General features: G+C 47.0%; 1 protein-coding gene across 3 annotated transcripts in view; it reads right to left on the bottom strand.

Moving 5' to 3' along the window:
* UCN (urocortin) overlaps window positions 1–16,059 on the bottom strand; it is a 53,517-nt gene extending 37,458 nt beyond the window's left edge. Inside the window, exon 1 of one of the 3 annotated variants that reach the window (XM_077293121.1) lies at window positions 15,881–16,059. Coding sequence is in view for 1 of the 3 variants with exons in the window: in XM_077293120.1 (XP_077149235.1) it covers window positions 15,505–15,511 (7 nt within the window). In the remaining 2 variants the exon portion in view is untranslated. Of the gene's footprint in view, window positions 1–747; window positions 1,071–15,504; window positions 15,733–15,880 lie in introns of those variants that run through there. The other 2 variants (XM_077293120.1, XM_077293123.1) reach the window with 2 other exon arrangements.
* Between the last annotated feature and the right edge of the window lie 421 nt (window positions 16,060–16,480).

Below are 16,480 nucleotides of genomic sequence, written 5' to 3'. Positions count from 1 at the left end.
AGGTTTAGTTCATGGTCAGCTCAGTTCCCATCTTCCAAGAGCTAGTTCCTATATATGCTTATGCTATGTTCTCTTGCCATTGAGATCATGACAGGTGCCCCTAGCTTTAGGGATAGTAAAGGAGCCCCTAGCACCGGGACATCTTACAATTGTGACGTGACAGATTAACAATTACTCTGGTGTAAGGTTCTGTAAAGGTTTATGGGGTCAGGATGGCAAGTGAGCAGACCCCTGTAAAATTGTGGGGTAACTACTTGTAAAGCTGATGTCCACATACAATACACAAACGCTCATGTGCTCCCACGACAGTGTTACTGAATAGACTAGTAATCCATTTAAACAGCGAGGTGGTGCTTAATAAGTCCATCATCTTTCCCTGGTGTTGGGTGTCATTTGAGGTAAAATCTGATATTAGAATTTGCAAGGTGACATTTACACAGTGAAGCTTGAGATTGAGAAGGGCATCAACTGCCACACGCTGTGTAATGGTGGCAGTGGAGCCATTACACTGAATAGTCACCTGTAGAGAAAGGAACTCCTGTTGATCTCATCTGGATGCAGCTGCAAGAGGTGAAGTTCTGGAAACAGGAGAGGTCAACACGACTGAAAGCCCAAGGTATTCTTGTCTACCGTAGAGGCAGGCCACTCCTGTTAAACAGCGTCTGTGACTCTGTCACCCATGCAGCTACAGGCAGCCCTCGCTTTTCAGTTGCTATATAGTTTAGTAGGAAAAGTATGATTACTTACTGTCAGTGGAACATTTTTTTCAAAGTCACTGGAATGGCTTGATGAGGCATAGTATTAGAGGATATTGGGCTATGGGTGGATATTAAGCAGTTCTTAGGATGGTCTTTGGAGTTCATGTCTCGGAGCAAGACTTGGAGATGCTTTATCAGTTTATTGCCCCAGTTTCCTGGGGTACAGTAGCTATCAACATGGTCTAAAGGAGCAGGGTAATCATCTTTGGTGCTGCCAGGGTTTTGGACCTTTTTGCACTGCTTGGTGTAGATTCAAGTGTCTTTGCCTTGGAGCTTGACAGAAGTGACAGTAGTTCGTAGTAATGGCTCACTGTGTCTGGGTTCTAGTGGTCTCCTTATATGCCACTGGGGAGATATGGGGGGTCGGTGGGCACCCAGGTCCGCTAGCTGAAACTGCATGGACCTCAGATCGTCCCACTGCACGCCTGCTCTCCCTTTAACATGGACAAAACACTACTCAGACAACACAGGGTGAGGGTAAAACTGTGGCAATACTTAATTGAACCACAAAACAGGCAGATAACACGCAGCACAGTCTCAGAAAAATACCCCAAGATGGTGCACATTACAAAGTCTCACATTCCGCCGACCTGCCGGGATAAGAGCAGCTGTGACTTCAGATCTTCCAGGGCTGACTACTCCTGTGGCACGCACACAGAGAGAAGGTAATGACAAGTGTAGGAAGATGACAGTCCATTCAGGTACAAAGGCCAGTTGACCGAAGGGTCACAACCTGGCTTCTCTGAACATATTCATGGTGCCAGGTGACCTGATGGTCCCAACCTGGTTTCTCCAAGCAAATCTATGGGATCCATGTGACTGGATGGTCCCAACCTGGGATTCACAAATGTATCCATAGTTCAGCGATGATCCATGGAGCAGATCTGTATTCTTCCAACCGAGTGTGAGGTCCCCTAAGCTAGCATCCCGTAGAATAACAAATCACAGCTGTCAAGAAACCCAACTACCATTACTCCAATTGCCACCGCACCAGGGCAATCGGGACGAGGTGGTCAAAGGGACAGGATTGGCGCATCTAATGTGATGTTCCACTTCTGAAGCGGTAGCGGGCTGGAATTTTTAGGCTGGGAAGGGTTCAATAACAGCAACCTTCCCAGCCTGATAATATCAGTTCCCAGCTGTCTGCTTATCAAAAATAGGGGGGGGGGCCCTCATCGTTTTTTTTCATTTATTTACTAGGTTTATCCATGTATAGTAAACTACACATGCACGACCCTAATGATATAATTCACAGATATTTTTATTTCTATCCGTCTACCCCATATCTATATCTTTGCACATCATACCAAACATCATACTGAGGTGCGCGATTCATGTGGAAATTCAGCTGCATGAAAGCCTGAACACACACTAATTGTGGGAACGCACCCTAACAGACGCAAAACATGTGGGGCGTGGACTTTGACGCGCTTGAGCGCCAGCGATACTCGATCAAGTAAAGAGCGTACCCAAGCACCCCACTGTTCCATCAAGTAATGAGCGTACCCAAGCACCCCGATACTCAATTCAGTAACGAGCGTACCCGAGGACCCCACTGTTCAATCAAGTAATGAGCGTACCCAAGCACCCCACTGTTCCATCAAGTAATGAGCGTACCCAAGCACCCCGATACTCAATTCAGTAACGAGCGTACCCGAGCACCCCACTGTTCCATCAAGTAATGAGCGTACCCAAGCACCCCGATACTCAATTCAGTAACGAGCGTACCCGAGCACCCCACTGTTCCATCAAGTAATGAGCGTACCCAAGCACCCCGATACTCAATTCAGTAATGAGCGTACCCGAGGACCCCACTGTTCAATCAAGTAATGAGCGTACCCGAGCACCCTGATACTCAATCCAGTAACGAGCATACCCGAGCACCCCGATACTCAATTCAGTAACGAGCGTACCCGAGGACCCCACTGTTCAATCAAGTAATGAGCGTACCCAAGCACCCCGATACTCAATTCAGTAACGAGCGTACCCGAGTACCCCACTGTTCCATCAAGTAATGAGCATACCCAAGCACCCCGATACTCAATTCAGTAACGAGCGTACCCGAGGACCCCACTGTTCAATCAAGTAATGAGCGTACCCGAGCACCCTGATACTCAATCCAGTAACGAGCATACCCGAGCACCCCGATACTCAATTCAGTAACGAGCGTACCCGAGGACCCCACTGTTCAATCAAGTAATGAGCGTACCCGAGCACCCTGATACTCAATCCAGTAACGAGCATACCCGAGCACCCCGATACTCAATTCAGTAACGAGCGTACCCGAGGACCCCACTGTTCAATCAAGTAATGAGCGTACCCGAGCACCCTGATACTCAATCCAGTAACGAGCATACCCGAGCACCCCGATACTCAATTCAGTAACGAGCGTACCCGAGGACCCCACTGTTCAATCCAGTAATGAGCGTACCCGAGCACCCTGATACTCAATCCACTAACGAGCGTACCCGAGCACCCTGATACTCAATCCACTAACGAGCGTACCCGAGCACCCCAGTGTTCAATTCAGTAACGGGCGTACCCGAGCACCCTGATACTCAATTCAGTAACGAGCGTACCCGAGCACCCTGATACTCAATTCAGTAACGAGCGTACCCGAGCACCCTGATACTCATTTCAGTAACGAGCGTGCCCGAGCACCCCGATACTCAATTCAGTAATGGGCGTACCCGAGCACCCTGATACTCAATTCAGTAACGGGCGTACCCGAGCACCCCAGTGTTCCATCAAGTATCGAGCAGTGGCGAGCATGTTCGCTCATCACTAGGAAACCTACACACTGTAGCGATATTTTTACAATTGAAACTTCTGCTGAGCATACAAATATGGAAACCAAAGTTATTAATGCTAAATATATAGTAATAAATTGTTTAAATGATAATCAAAGTAAGCTATAAAATATTAACAATAACAGTATATACCCCTGCCTGTCTATGTATATATGCTCCTGCTTATCTCTATATACCGTGGTATGTAAAAGTTTGGACACCCCTGCTTAAAATTACTGTTATTGTGAACAGTTCAGCAAATTGAAGATTAAATGATCTAAAAGGCCTAAAGTTACAGATGACACATTTCCTTTATATTTTAGGCAAAAAAAATCATCTTTTAATTTTAAAAATTACAAAAACGAAAATGTGTTGATGCAAAAGTTTGTGCACCCTGCATGGTTAGTACCTAGTAGCACCCCCCTTTTGTAAGTATCACCACTTGTAAACGCTTTTTGTAGCCAGACAAGAATCTTTCAATTCTTCTATGAAGGATTTTCCTCCATTCTTCCTTGGAGAATTTCTCTCGTTTTGTGAGATTCCACTGGCGGGAGTATGCTGTATACAGATTTTTACTTTCACCACTAGGGGGAGCTCACTATATACAGATTTATACAGCCACCATTAGAGAGAGCTCACTGCGTACAGATTTATACAATCGCTACTAGGGGGAGCTCACTACATACAGATCTATACATTCACCACTAGAGAGAGCTCACTGCATACAGATCTATACAGTCACCACTAGAGGGAGCTCACTGCATACAGATCTATACAGTCACCACTAGAGGGAGCTCATTACATATAGGTTTATACAGTCACCACTAGGGGGAGCTCACTACCTACAGATTTATTTAGTTGCCACTAGAGGGGGCTCAATATGTACAGATTTATATAGCCACCACTGGGGTGAGCTCACTACATACAGTACAGACCAAAAGTTTGGACACACCTCATTTAAAGATTTTTCTGTATTTTCATGACACCATCAGTACATGAATGCAACACCATAACCACCGTCAGTACATGAATGCAGCGCCATAACCACCGTCAGTACATGAATGCAGCGCCATAACCACCGTCAGTACATGAATGCAGCACCATAACCGTCAGAACATGAATGCAGTGCCAGAACCACCATCAGTACATGAATGCAGCACCATAACCACCGTCAGTACATGAATGCAGCGCCATAACCACCGTCAGTACATGAATGCAGCACCATAACCGTCAGTACATGAATGCAGCGCCATAACCACCGTCAGTACATGAATGCAGCACCATAACCGTCAGTACATGAATGCAGTGCCAGAACCACCATCAGTACATGAATGCAGCGCCATAACCACCGTCAGTACATGAATGCAGCGCCATAACCACCGTCAGTACATGAATGCAGCACCATAACCGTCAGTACATGAATGCAGTGCCAGAACCACCATCAGTACATGAATGCAGTGCCAGAACCACCGTCATTACATGAATGCAGCACCATAACCGTCAGTACATGAATGCAGTGCCAGAACCACCATCAGTACATGAATGCAGTGCCATAACCACCGTCAGTACATGAATGCATCGCCATAACCACCATCAGTACATGAATGCAGCGCCATAACCACCGTCAGTACATGAATGCATCGCCATAACCACCGTCAGTACATGAATGCAGCGCCATAACCACCGTCAGTACATGAATGCAGCACCATAACCGTCAGTACATGAATGCAGTGCCAGAACCACCGTCAGTACATGAATGCAGTGCCAGAACCACCGTCATTACATGAATGCAGTGCCAGAACCACCGTCAGTACATGAATGCAGTGCCAGAACCACCGTCATTACATGAATGTAGTGCCAGAACCACCGTCAGTGCATGAATAAATCAACAAGCTTAGTATAGCGATCAACTGCAATGTAAGATCAGCCCCATATGCAACTGCATGATATAAACTTACAACTCCCAGTATGTCTTTAAGAATGGTAAGGAGATACAGGGAGTTGTTATTGGTCATCATCGGACTGTAGACCATTCAGGAAACACAGCACTGATGAGGCACAGGCAGTATCACAAATAGACATTTACACCCAGGTACCTTATAGGTGACATCCTCTTTGATTGAAGTTGTTCCCATTCCATTTATCTCCATGTAGCACAGAGATTTCATGCCCAGAGCTTCTTATCTGTGCAGATTTCCTTCTTCAACTTCAGTAGCATTTCCTGACATGGTGAGCTCCCCCTAGTGGTGACTGTATAAATCTATATGTAGTTTGCTCCCCCTAGTGGTGACTGTATAAATCTGTATGTAGTTTGCTCCCCCTAGTGGTGACTGTATAAATCTATATGTAGCTTGCTCCCCCTAGTGGTGACTGTATAAATCTATATGTAGTTTGCTCCCCGTAATGGTGACTGTATAAATCTATATGTAGTTTGCTCCCCCTAGTGGTGACTGTATAAATCTATATGTAGCTTGCTCCCCCTAGTGGTGGCTGTATAAATCTATATGTAGTTTGCTCCCCCTAGTGGTGACTGTATAAATCTATATGTAGTTTGCTCCCCCTAGTGGTGGCTGTATAAATCTATATGTAGCTTGCTCCCCCTAGTGGTGACTGTATAAATCTATATGTACAGGGGCGTAACTACCGCGGTCGCAGGGGTCGCAATTGCGACGGGGCCCGCAGTGCTTAGGGGCCCACCCAGTCCAGCAGACTGGGCGGGCTCCTAAGAACTCTAAGCTACAAAATGGGCCGCCGGCCCTTTAAATAATTCTTCCTTACAGGCCCTGCTGCGCGTGCACTCGCGATCACGGGTGGGACTGCACTTGACCCGCAGCAGAGCCCCTCCACCGCAGAGAGCCGCACACCACTACTATAGCTGCCACTGCTCTGTGCGCACAGGACCTGTGATGAGGTCACAGGAGGGGAGGAGTTGGAGTCACATGATCAAGGGCTTCCGTGTAGTGCAGGACAGTAGTGCAGTGCTGTTTGTCATCATGCTGGAGGAGGGTAAGCTTTTGTGTGAGGTCAGGAGGGGTTTGGGTGGATGTAGCAGAGCAGTGTGTGTATGAGGTGTACAGAGCGGAGCCGGGTGTGTATGAGGTGTACGGAGCAGAGCCGGGTGTGCATGAGGTGTACGGAGCGGAGCCGGGTGTGTATGAGGTGTACGGAGCGGAGCCGTGTGTGTATGAGGTGTACAGAGCGGAGCCGGGTGTGTATGAGGTGTACGGAGCAGAGCCGGGTGTGCATGAGGTGTACGGAGCGGAGCCGGGTGTGTATGAGGTGTACGGAGCGGAGCCGTGTGTGTATGAGGTGTACAGAGCGGAGCCGGGTGTGTATGAGGTGTATGGAGCGGAGCCGGGTGTGTATGAGGTGTACGGAGCGGAGCCGGGTGTGTATGAGGTGTACGGAGCAGAGCTGGGTGTGCATGAGGTGTACGGAGCAGAGCTGGGTGTGCATGAGGTGTACGGAGCGGAGCCGGGTGTGTATGAGGTGTACGGAGCAGAGCTGGGTGTGCATGAGGTGTACGGAGCAGAGCTGGGTGTGCATGAGGTGTACGGAGCAGAGCCGGGTGTGTATGAGGTGTACGGAGCGGAGCCGAGTGTGCATGAGGTGTACGGAGCAGAGCCGGGTGTGCATGAGGTGTACGGAGCAGAGCCGGGTGTGCATGAGGTGTACGGAGCAGAGCTGGGTGTGTATGAGGTGTACGGAGCAGAGCCGGGTGTGTACGAGGTGTACGGAGCGGAGCCGTGTGTGTACGAGGTGTATGGAGCGGAGCCGTGTGTGTACGAGGTGTACGGAGCGGAGCCGTGTGTGTACGAGGTGTACGGAGCGGAGCCGTGTGTGTACGAGGTGTACGGAGCGGAGCCGTGTGTGTACAAGGTGTATGGAGCGGAGCCGTGTGTGTACGAGGTGTACGGAGCGGAGCCGTGTGTGTACGAGGTGTACGGAGCGGAGTCGGGGGTGTACGGAGCGGAGTCGGGTGTGTACGAGGTGTCGCATCTCTGCTTCAGGAAAATGGCCGCCGCGATCTCCATCTGGGCACGCGCGGCATCCTGCGGCCATTTTCCTGAAGCCGCGGCCAGCAGAGCGCCGCTTCTGCGCACGCGCGGCCAAAGGAAGATGGCCGCCCCCACCGATCACCAATGAAATGTCGCACATCACGCTATTTTCACTCCCCTGTGCAGTGGATTCGGGACCTTGGGCATGCGCACACCACTACGCCACCAACGGAAAACTAAGCAAGATCTGGGGGAAGACACCACGCCCATCTGACCAGACCAGCCTGATTGACAGGCGAAAACGACTACTTTGGTAACGTATTTCTGCAGCATAGTTGGGGAATCGGGGTCCACAAAATACACTGTTGCAATGCACAGCTCAGGCCCTATTTAACAGTATTTTTATCTCATACGGAAAAAACGGGGTGACAGGTTCCCTTTAACAGAAAGCCAAAATAACCCCGGGACAGAAGGCGAGAGCAGGGGGGAGGTGCGGGACAGAGCCGCTTTAGGCTAGTTTCACACTAGCGTTAACTGCAATACGTCGCAAATGCGTCGTTTTGCCGAAAATACGCATCCAGCAAAAGTTCTTGCTGGATACGTTTTTTCGTCATAGACTAACATTAGCGACGCATTTGCGACGCATTGCCAAACGTCGCGTCCGTTTTGCGACGCTTGGGCGTGTGGTAGTGGACCGTCGGGAGAAAAAAACCTTACATGTAACGTTTTTTGCTCCCGACGGTCCACTTTTTCCGACCGCGCATGCGCGGCCGGAACTCCGCCCCCACCTCCCCGCACTTCCCCGCACCTCACAATGGGGCAGCGGATGCGTGGGAAAAATGCATCCGCTGCCCCCGTTGTGCGGCGGAGACCACACTAGCGTCGGGAACGTCGGCCCGACGCACAGCGACGGGTTGTTCCCGACGCTAGTGTGAAACTAGCCTTAGTCAGGAGAAGCTGAGGAGCTGCAGCCGGTTTACATCAGCCACCCCTGTACCAGAGGGGAGATTGTGAGTTGTGTATATGAGCTGGTATCTCTGGTGTGTGTGTGTGTGTGTGTGTGTGGTATCTGTAGTGTGTGTGTGATAACTGTAGTATGTGTGTGATATCTGTAGTATGATGTTGTGTGTGTGTGATATCTGTAGTGTGTGTATGTGTGTGTGATATCTGTAGTGTGTGTGTGTGTGTGTGTGTGTGTGTGTGTGTGTGATATCTGTAGTGTGTGTGTGTGTGTTATCTGTAGTGTGTGTGTGTGTGTGATATCTGTAGTATGATGTGTGTGTGTGTGTGTGTGATATCTGTAGTATGTCTGTGTGTGTGTGTGATATCTGTAGTGTGTGTGTGTGATAACTGTAGTGTGTGTGTGATATCTGTAGTGTGTGTAATAACTGATGTGTGTGTGTGTGTGTGTGATATCTGTAGTATGATGTGTGTGTGTGATATCTGTAGTGTGTGTGTGATATCTGTAGTATGTGTGTGTGTGAGGCAGCGGCGTAACTACTACGGTCGCAGCTGCAAGCGGCTCTGGCAGGTCAGGGGGCCGTGAGTCCCCTTGAGCCTGTCTCCCTTATGCTTGTGTCCCCATGTGCCAGTCTCCCTTGCCCATTAGTCCCTGTGTGTCCCCATGTGCCTGTCTCCCTTGTCCCCTTATGCTTGTGTCCCTTGTCCCCGTGTGCCAGTCTCCCTTGCCCATTAGTCCCTGTGTGTCCCCTTGAGCCTGTCTCCCTTATGCTTGTGTCCCCGTGTGCCAGTCTCCCTTGCCCATTAGTCCCTGTGTGTCCCCATGTGCCTGTCTCCTATGTCCCCTTGTGCTTGTGTCAGTCTCCTTTGTCCCCTTGTGCTTGTGTCAGTCTCCTTTGCCCACTAGTCCCTGTGTGTCAGTCTCCCTTTCCCACTTGTCCCTGTGTGTCCCCTTGTGCTTGTATCCCTTGTCCCCTTGTGTCAGTCTCTTGCTCACTAGTCCCTATGTGTCCCCTTGTGCCTGTCTCCCTTGTCCTTGTCCCCGTGTGTCAGTCTCCATTGCCCACTAGTCCCCTTGTATCAGTCTCCCTTGCCCACTATTCCCCGTGTGTCAGTCTCCATTGCCCACTATTCCCCGTGTGTCAGTCTCCCTTGCCCACTAGTCCGTGTCCCCGTGTGCCAGTCTCTCTTGTCCACTAGTCCCCGTGTGCCCTTTGTGTCAGTCTCCCTTGCCCACTTGTGTCAGTCTCCCTTGCCCACTAGACCCCTTGTATCCTTCTCCCCTGCCTCCTAGCCCCCATGTGTCCCCTAGTGCCTGTCTTCCTTGCCCCCTTGTTCCCTCTCCTCTGCCCCCTCGTCACCATTTGCTCGTGTCTTTGTCACTGCCCCTGTATGGAGGGGCTGCATTATACTATGAGGGGGGCTGCATTGTATTCTATGGGGCTTACATTGAATTTTATGGCGGGGGGGGCCCCATTTGGAAGTTCGCACCGGGGCCCATAACTTTGTAGTTACGCCACTGTATATGTAGTTTGCTCCCCCTAGTGGTGACTGTATAAATCTATATGTAGCTTGCTCCCCCTAGTGGTGACTGTATAAATCTATATGTAGCTTGCTCCCCCTAGTGGTGACTGTATAAATCTATATGTAGCTTGCTCCCCCTAGTGGTGGCTGTATAAATCTATATGTAGTTTGCTCCCCCTAGTGGTGACTGTATAAATCTATATGTAGTTTGCTCCCCCTAGTGGTGGCTGTATAAATCTATATGTAGCTTGCTCCCCCTAGTGGTGACTGTATAAATCTATATGTAGTTTGCTCCCCCTAGTGGTGACTGTATAAATCTATATGTAGCTTGCTCCCCCTAGTGGTGACTGTATAAATCTATATGTAGCTTGCTCCCCCTAGTGGTGGCTGTATAAATCTATATGTAGTTTGCTCCCCCTAGTGGTGACTGTATAAATCTGTATGTATTGAGCTCCTCCTAGTGGTGACTGTATAAATCTATATGTAGCTTGCTCCCCCTAGTGGTGACTGTATAAATCTATATGTAGCTTGCTCCCCCTAGTGGTGGCTGTATAAATCTATATGTAGCTTGCTCCCCCTAGTGGTGGCTGTATAAATCTATATGTAGCTTGCTCCCCCTAGTGGTGACTGTATAAATCTATATGTAGTTTGCTCCCCCTAGTGGTGGCTGTATAAATCTATATGTAGCTTGCTCCCCCTAGTGGTGACTGTATAAATCTATATGTAGCTTGCTCCCCCTAGTGGTGGCTGTATAAATCTATATGTAGTTTGCTCCCCCTAGTGGTGACTGTATAAATCTATATGTAGCTTGCTCCCCCTAGTGGTGGCTGTATAAATCTATATGTAGTTTGCTCCCCCTAGTGGTGACTGTATAAATCTATATGTAGCTTGCTCCCCCTAGTGGTGACTGTATAAATCTATATGTAGTTTGCTCCCCCTAGTGGTGGCTGTATAAATCTATATGTAGTTTGCTCCCCCTAGTGGTGACTGTATAAATCTATATGTAGTTTGCTCCCCCTAGTGGTGGCTGTATAAATCTATATGTAGCTTGCTCCCCCTAGTGGTGCCTGTATAAATCTATATGTAGCTTGCTCCCCCTAGTGGTGGCTGTATAAATCTATATGTAGTTTGCTCCCCCTAGTGGTGACTGTATAAATCTATATGTAGCTTGCTCCCCCTAGTGGTGACTGTATAAATCTATATGTAGTTTGCTCCCCCTAGTGGTGACTGTATAAATCTATATGTAGTTTGCTCCCCCTAGTGGTGACTGTATAAATCTATATGTAGTTTGCTCCCCCTAGTGGTGACTGTATAAATCTATATGTAGCTTGCTCCCCCTAGTGGTGACTGTATAAATCTATATGTAGCTTGCTCCCCCTAGTGGTGACTGTATAAATCTATATGTAGTTTGCTCCCCCTAGTGGTGGCTGTATAAATCTATATGTAGTTTGCTCCCCCTAGTGGTGACTGTATAAATCTATATGTAGCTTGCTCCCCCTAGTGGTGACTGTATAAATCTATATGTAGTTTGCTCCCCCTAGTGGTGACTGTATAAATCTATATGTAGTTTGCTCCCCCTAGTGGTGACTGTATAAATCTATATGTAGTTTGCTCCCCCTAGTGGTGACTGTATAAATCTATATGTAGTTTGCTCCCCCTAGTGGTGGCTGTATAAATCTATATGTAGTTTGCTCCCCCTAGTGGTGGCTGTATAAATCTATATGTAGTTTGCTCCCCCTAGTGGTGGCTGTATAAATCTATATGTAGCTTGCTCCCCCTAGTGGTGGCTGTATAAATCTATATGTAGTTTGCTCCCCCTAGTGGTGGCTGTATAAATCTATATGTAGTTTGCTCCCCCTAGTGGTGGCTGTATAAATCTATATGTAGTTTGCTCCCCCTAGTGGTGACTGTATAAATCTATATGTAGTTTGCTCCCCCTAGTGGTGGCTGTATAAATCTATATGTAGTTTGCTCCCCCTAGTGGTGGCTGTATAAATCTATATGTAGTTTGCTCCCCCTAGTGGTGGCTGTATAAATCTATATGTAGTTTGCTCCCCCTAGTGGTGACTGTATAAATCTATATGTAGTTTGCTCCCCCTAGTGGTGGCTGTATAAATCTATATGTAGCTTGCTCCCTCTAGTGGTGATTGTATAAATCTATATGTAGTTTGCTCCCCCTAGTGGTGGCTGTATAAATCTATATGTAGCTTGCTCCCCCTAGTGGTGGCTGTATAAATCTATATGTAGTTTGCTCCCCCTAGTGGTGACTGTATAAATCTATATGTAGTTTGCTCCCCCTAGTGGTGACTGTATAAATCTATATGTAGTTTGCTCCCCCTAGTGGTGGCTGTATAAATCTATATGTAGTTTGCTCCCCCTAGTGGTGGCTGTATAAATCTATATGTAGTTTGCTCCCCCTAGTGGTGGCTGTATAAATCTATATGTAGTTTGCTCCCCCTAGTGGTGACTGTATAAATCTATATGTAGTTTGCTCCCCCTAGTGGTGGCTGTATAAATCTATATGTAGTTTGCTCCCCCTAGTGGTGGCTGTATAAATCTATATGTAGTTTGCTCCCCCTAGTGGTGACTGTATAAATCTGTATGTAGTTTGCTCCCCCTAGTGGTGACTGTATAAATCTATATGTAGTTTGCTCCCCCTAGTGGTGACTGTATAAATCTATATGTAGTTTGCTCCCCCTAGTGGTGACTGTATAAATCTATATGTAGTTTGCTCCCCCTAGTGGTGGCTGTATAAATCTATATGTAGTTTGCTCCCCCTAGTGGTGACTGTATAAATCTATATGTAGTTTGCTCCCCCTAGTGGTGGCTGTATAAATCTATATGTAGTTTGCTCCCCCTAGTGGTGACTGTATAAATCTATATGTAGTTTGCTCCCCCTAGTGGTGACTGTATAAATCTATATGTAGTTTGCTCCCCCTAGTGGTGACTGTATAAATCTATATGTAGTTTGCTCCCCCTAGTGGTGACTGTATAAATCTATATGTAGTTTGCTCCCCCTAGTGGTGGCTGTATAAATCTATATGTAGTTTGCTCCCCCTAGTGGTGGCTGTATAAATCTATATGTAGTTTGCTCCCCCTAGTGGTGACTGTATAAATCTATATGTAGTTTGCTCCCCCTAGTGGTGGCTGTATAAATATGTACAGTACAGACCAAAAGTTTGGACACACCTTCTCATTTAAAGATTTTTCTGTGTTTTCATGACTATGAATATTGTACATTCACACTGAAGGCATCAAAACTATGAATTATCACATGTGGAATTATATACTTAACAAAAAAGTGTGAAACAGCTGAAATTATGTCTTATATTCTAGGTTCTTCACAGTAGCCACCTTTTGCTTTGATGACTGCTTTGCACAGGCTTGGCATTCTCTTGATGAGCTTCACATGTGCATTGGAGTTCCCACATATTAGCATGACTTTGTTATAATCGGTATATATTTGCTCTGCTTATATTGCATTCCCAATGTTTTTTGCCCGCTCCTTACGATAGTTTATTTCAAGCAGTCACTTGTAGGAATACGGATCATTTTTTGAATAATTTGTGAACAATATTTATATTAGGTGACTGTCACCAATATTGTCATGAAATGACTGTAGGGGCAGTAAAGGATGATTTGGTCCCAATTCTTTTTGATACTTATGCCCACGGCTCAGCTGACCTTTCAGAGATAGTAGTCATTGCTTTGGAGGTTCTAGTTTATTGTTGTGTGCACTTTTAAAATGTGCAAATAAAGGTTGATTTTTTATGAAATAAAATTAATGACACTTCTTGATTTAATGGCCAAATGGTCAGTATGTTTACTTGTATACATTTAGCAAGCCAAAACATGCTTCATGGCTATGTTACAACTTCAAAATCCTCAAAACTTAGTTTTGAGATTATGATGAGGATTTAGTGAGATTCTACTCAGTTTATGTTCCAAAAACTTAAGTTAGCATATATCAGAGCAGAATCTCTGAGAATCCTCCTCAAATACTCAAAACTGGGTTCTGGTGATGTATTCATGTACTGAGAGTGGTTTTGATTATGTATTCATGTAAGTACCCCTTTACATTTGTTTGCAGCCCTTGCACCAAAAATGTTATGCACCCCTGGTTTAGATCAAAACATACTGATGTGTGTGAACGACCCAAAAGACTGCAGAGAAAGGAGGGAGAGACAGACCCCAAAAGACTGCAGAGAAAGGAGGAGAGACAGACCCCAAAAGACTGCAGAGAAAGGAGGAGAGACAGACCCCAAAAGACTGCAGAGAAAGGAGGAGAGACAGACCTCAAAAGACTACAGAGAAAGGTGGAGAGACAGACCCCAAAAGACTGCAGAGAAAGCAGGAGAGACAGACCCCAAAAGACTGCAGAGAAAGGTGGAGAGACAGACACCAAAAGACTGCAGAGAAAGGTGGATAGACAGACCCCAAAAGACTGCAGGGAAAGGTGGAGAGACAGACCCCAAAAGACTGCAGAGAAAGCAGGAGAGACAGACCCCAAAAGACTGCAGAGAAAGGTGGAGAGACAGACCCCAAAAGACTGCAGAGAAAGGTGGATAGACAGACCCCAAAAGACTGCAGAGAAAGGAGGAGAGACAGACCCCAAAAGACTGCAGAGAAAGGAGGAGAGACAGACCCCAAAAGACTGCAGGGAAAGGTGGAGAGACAGACCCCAAAAGACTGCAGAGAAAGGAGGAGAGACAGACCCCAAAAGACTGCAGAGAAAGGTGGAGAGACAGACCCCAAAAGACTGCAGAGAAAGGTGGAGAGACAGACCCCAAAAGACTGCAGAGAAAGGAGGAGAGACAGACCCCAAAATACTGCAGAGAAAGGTGGAGAGAGAGACCCCAAAAGACTGCAGAGAAAGGTGGAGAGACAGACCCCAAAAGACTGCAGAGAAAGGAGAGACAGACCCCAAAAGACTGCAGAGAAAGGTGGGAGAGACAGACCCCAAAAGACTGCAGAGAAAGGTGGAGACAGACCCCAAAAGACTGCAGAGAAAGGAGGAGAGACAGACCCCAAAAGACTGCAGGGAAAGGTGGAGAGACAGACCCCAAAAGACTGCAGAGAAAGGAGGAGACAGACCCCAAAAGACTGCAGGGAAAGGTGGAGAGACAGACCCCAAAAGACTGCAGGGAAAGGTGGAGAGACAGACCCCAAAAGACTGCAGGGAAAGGTGGAGAGACAGACCCCAAAAGACTGCAGAGAAAGGAGAGACAGACCCCAAAAGACTGCAGCAGTGACTGTAGCAAAAAGTGATCCTACAAAATACTAACTTGGGATGAAGTCTAATGCACCTTACAATTTTCAGTTTTATATTTTTATAGTTAGAATACAAAGTATCATTTCCTTCACAATTCACAGATATTTGGTACTTGGGAGCATTATGCCACTAATGCTGTTTTCTTATAAAACACAAGGGAATTTTTCACTTGGTACTAGGTTCGTTTCGTCCCGTTGCCTTACCATGCATAGATTTCCTATTCCTTGTGCTGTATTATATGGCTCAGTCTCCAATGCGCATGCGCGGTGCGCTCTGTTACCAGTCCACCTTGACGCGGACATAGGAACCCAGTGTGCACGCACCGTCTCCTTGACGGCCGCGGTAATCTTGCGTTTCGGGGCTGCCGAGCAGTGGATACTTCCGAGTGACGGCAGACTACGCTCATGCGCCGTATAAGGAGCGTTCTTTCACTAGCGCCATCCAGTCTTCCTCCATAGCTATGACGTGATCTGCATCACATGATGTGATTAACACGACCTGACCTACACAGCTCTGCAATGGGTCTCTGCTAGGCTTACTCACACTATACAACTCCATCCATTCCTCTCCAACACGCACATCCTGATGAAGTAGCAACGAAACGTGCGTTGGGGCAGCGGGGCGCAGACTGACTTCACCACCCTGTAAGTATCATATACTTTCCCTTCATTTTCCATACTCATGTAATACTCCTCCACTTTTTAAAGCTACGGTAGATTAATTGCTGCTCTTTACCACAGGCTACACCTTTGTTTGGCTGCATTCAGCCTCTCTGTTGTTAACGCCTAGATTTTTGGTGATTTCCTGCACTTCTTTTTTTTAGTTTTTTTCCAGGCATTTTGTATGATGGATTTATTGTATTATTTGGCACAAATATTTATATTGTCATGGAGGCCTCTCCTATAATACACGAGATGGAGGCCTCTCCTATATTGCACGAGATGGAGGACTCTCCCATATTACACGGGAAGGAGGCCTCCCCTATATTACATTATATTATATTGTTGGGTGTTTGTGAATATATACAGCTCCCACCAGCCGTGGGAGGACTATGGGCTGGTGGGAGGTGAGGAAGATAAATGTCCCTTAGTAAGATCTCATAGAAATACTCCAATCTCCATTGAGTATTGTAAAAAAAATAATTACAAAAATAAAGATACACTACCGTTCCAAAGTTTA

This window comes from Ranitomeya variabilis, chromosome 2 (genome assembly GCF_051348905.1).
Source record: "Ranitomeya variabilis isolate aRanVar5 chromosome 2, aRanVar5.hap1, whole genome shotgun sequence".
NCBI classification, from domain to species: Eukaryota; Metazoa; Chordata; class Amphibia; order Anura; family Dendrobatidae; genus Ranitomeya; species Ranitomeya variabilis.
Note: the sequence above shows the minus strand (reverse complement) of the source record. Positions and strands in the feature narration are given on the sequence as shown.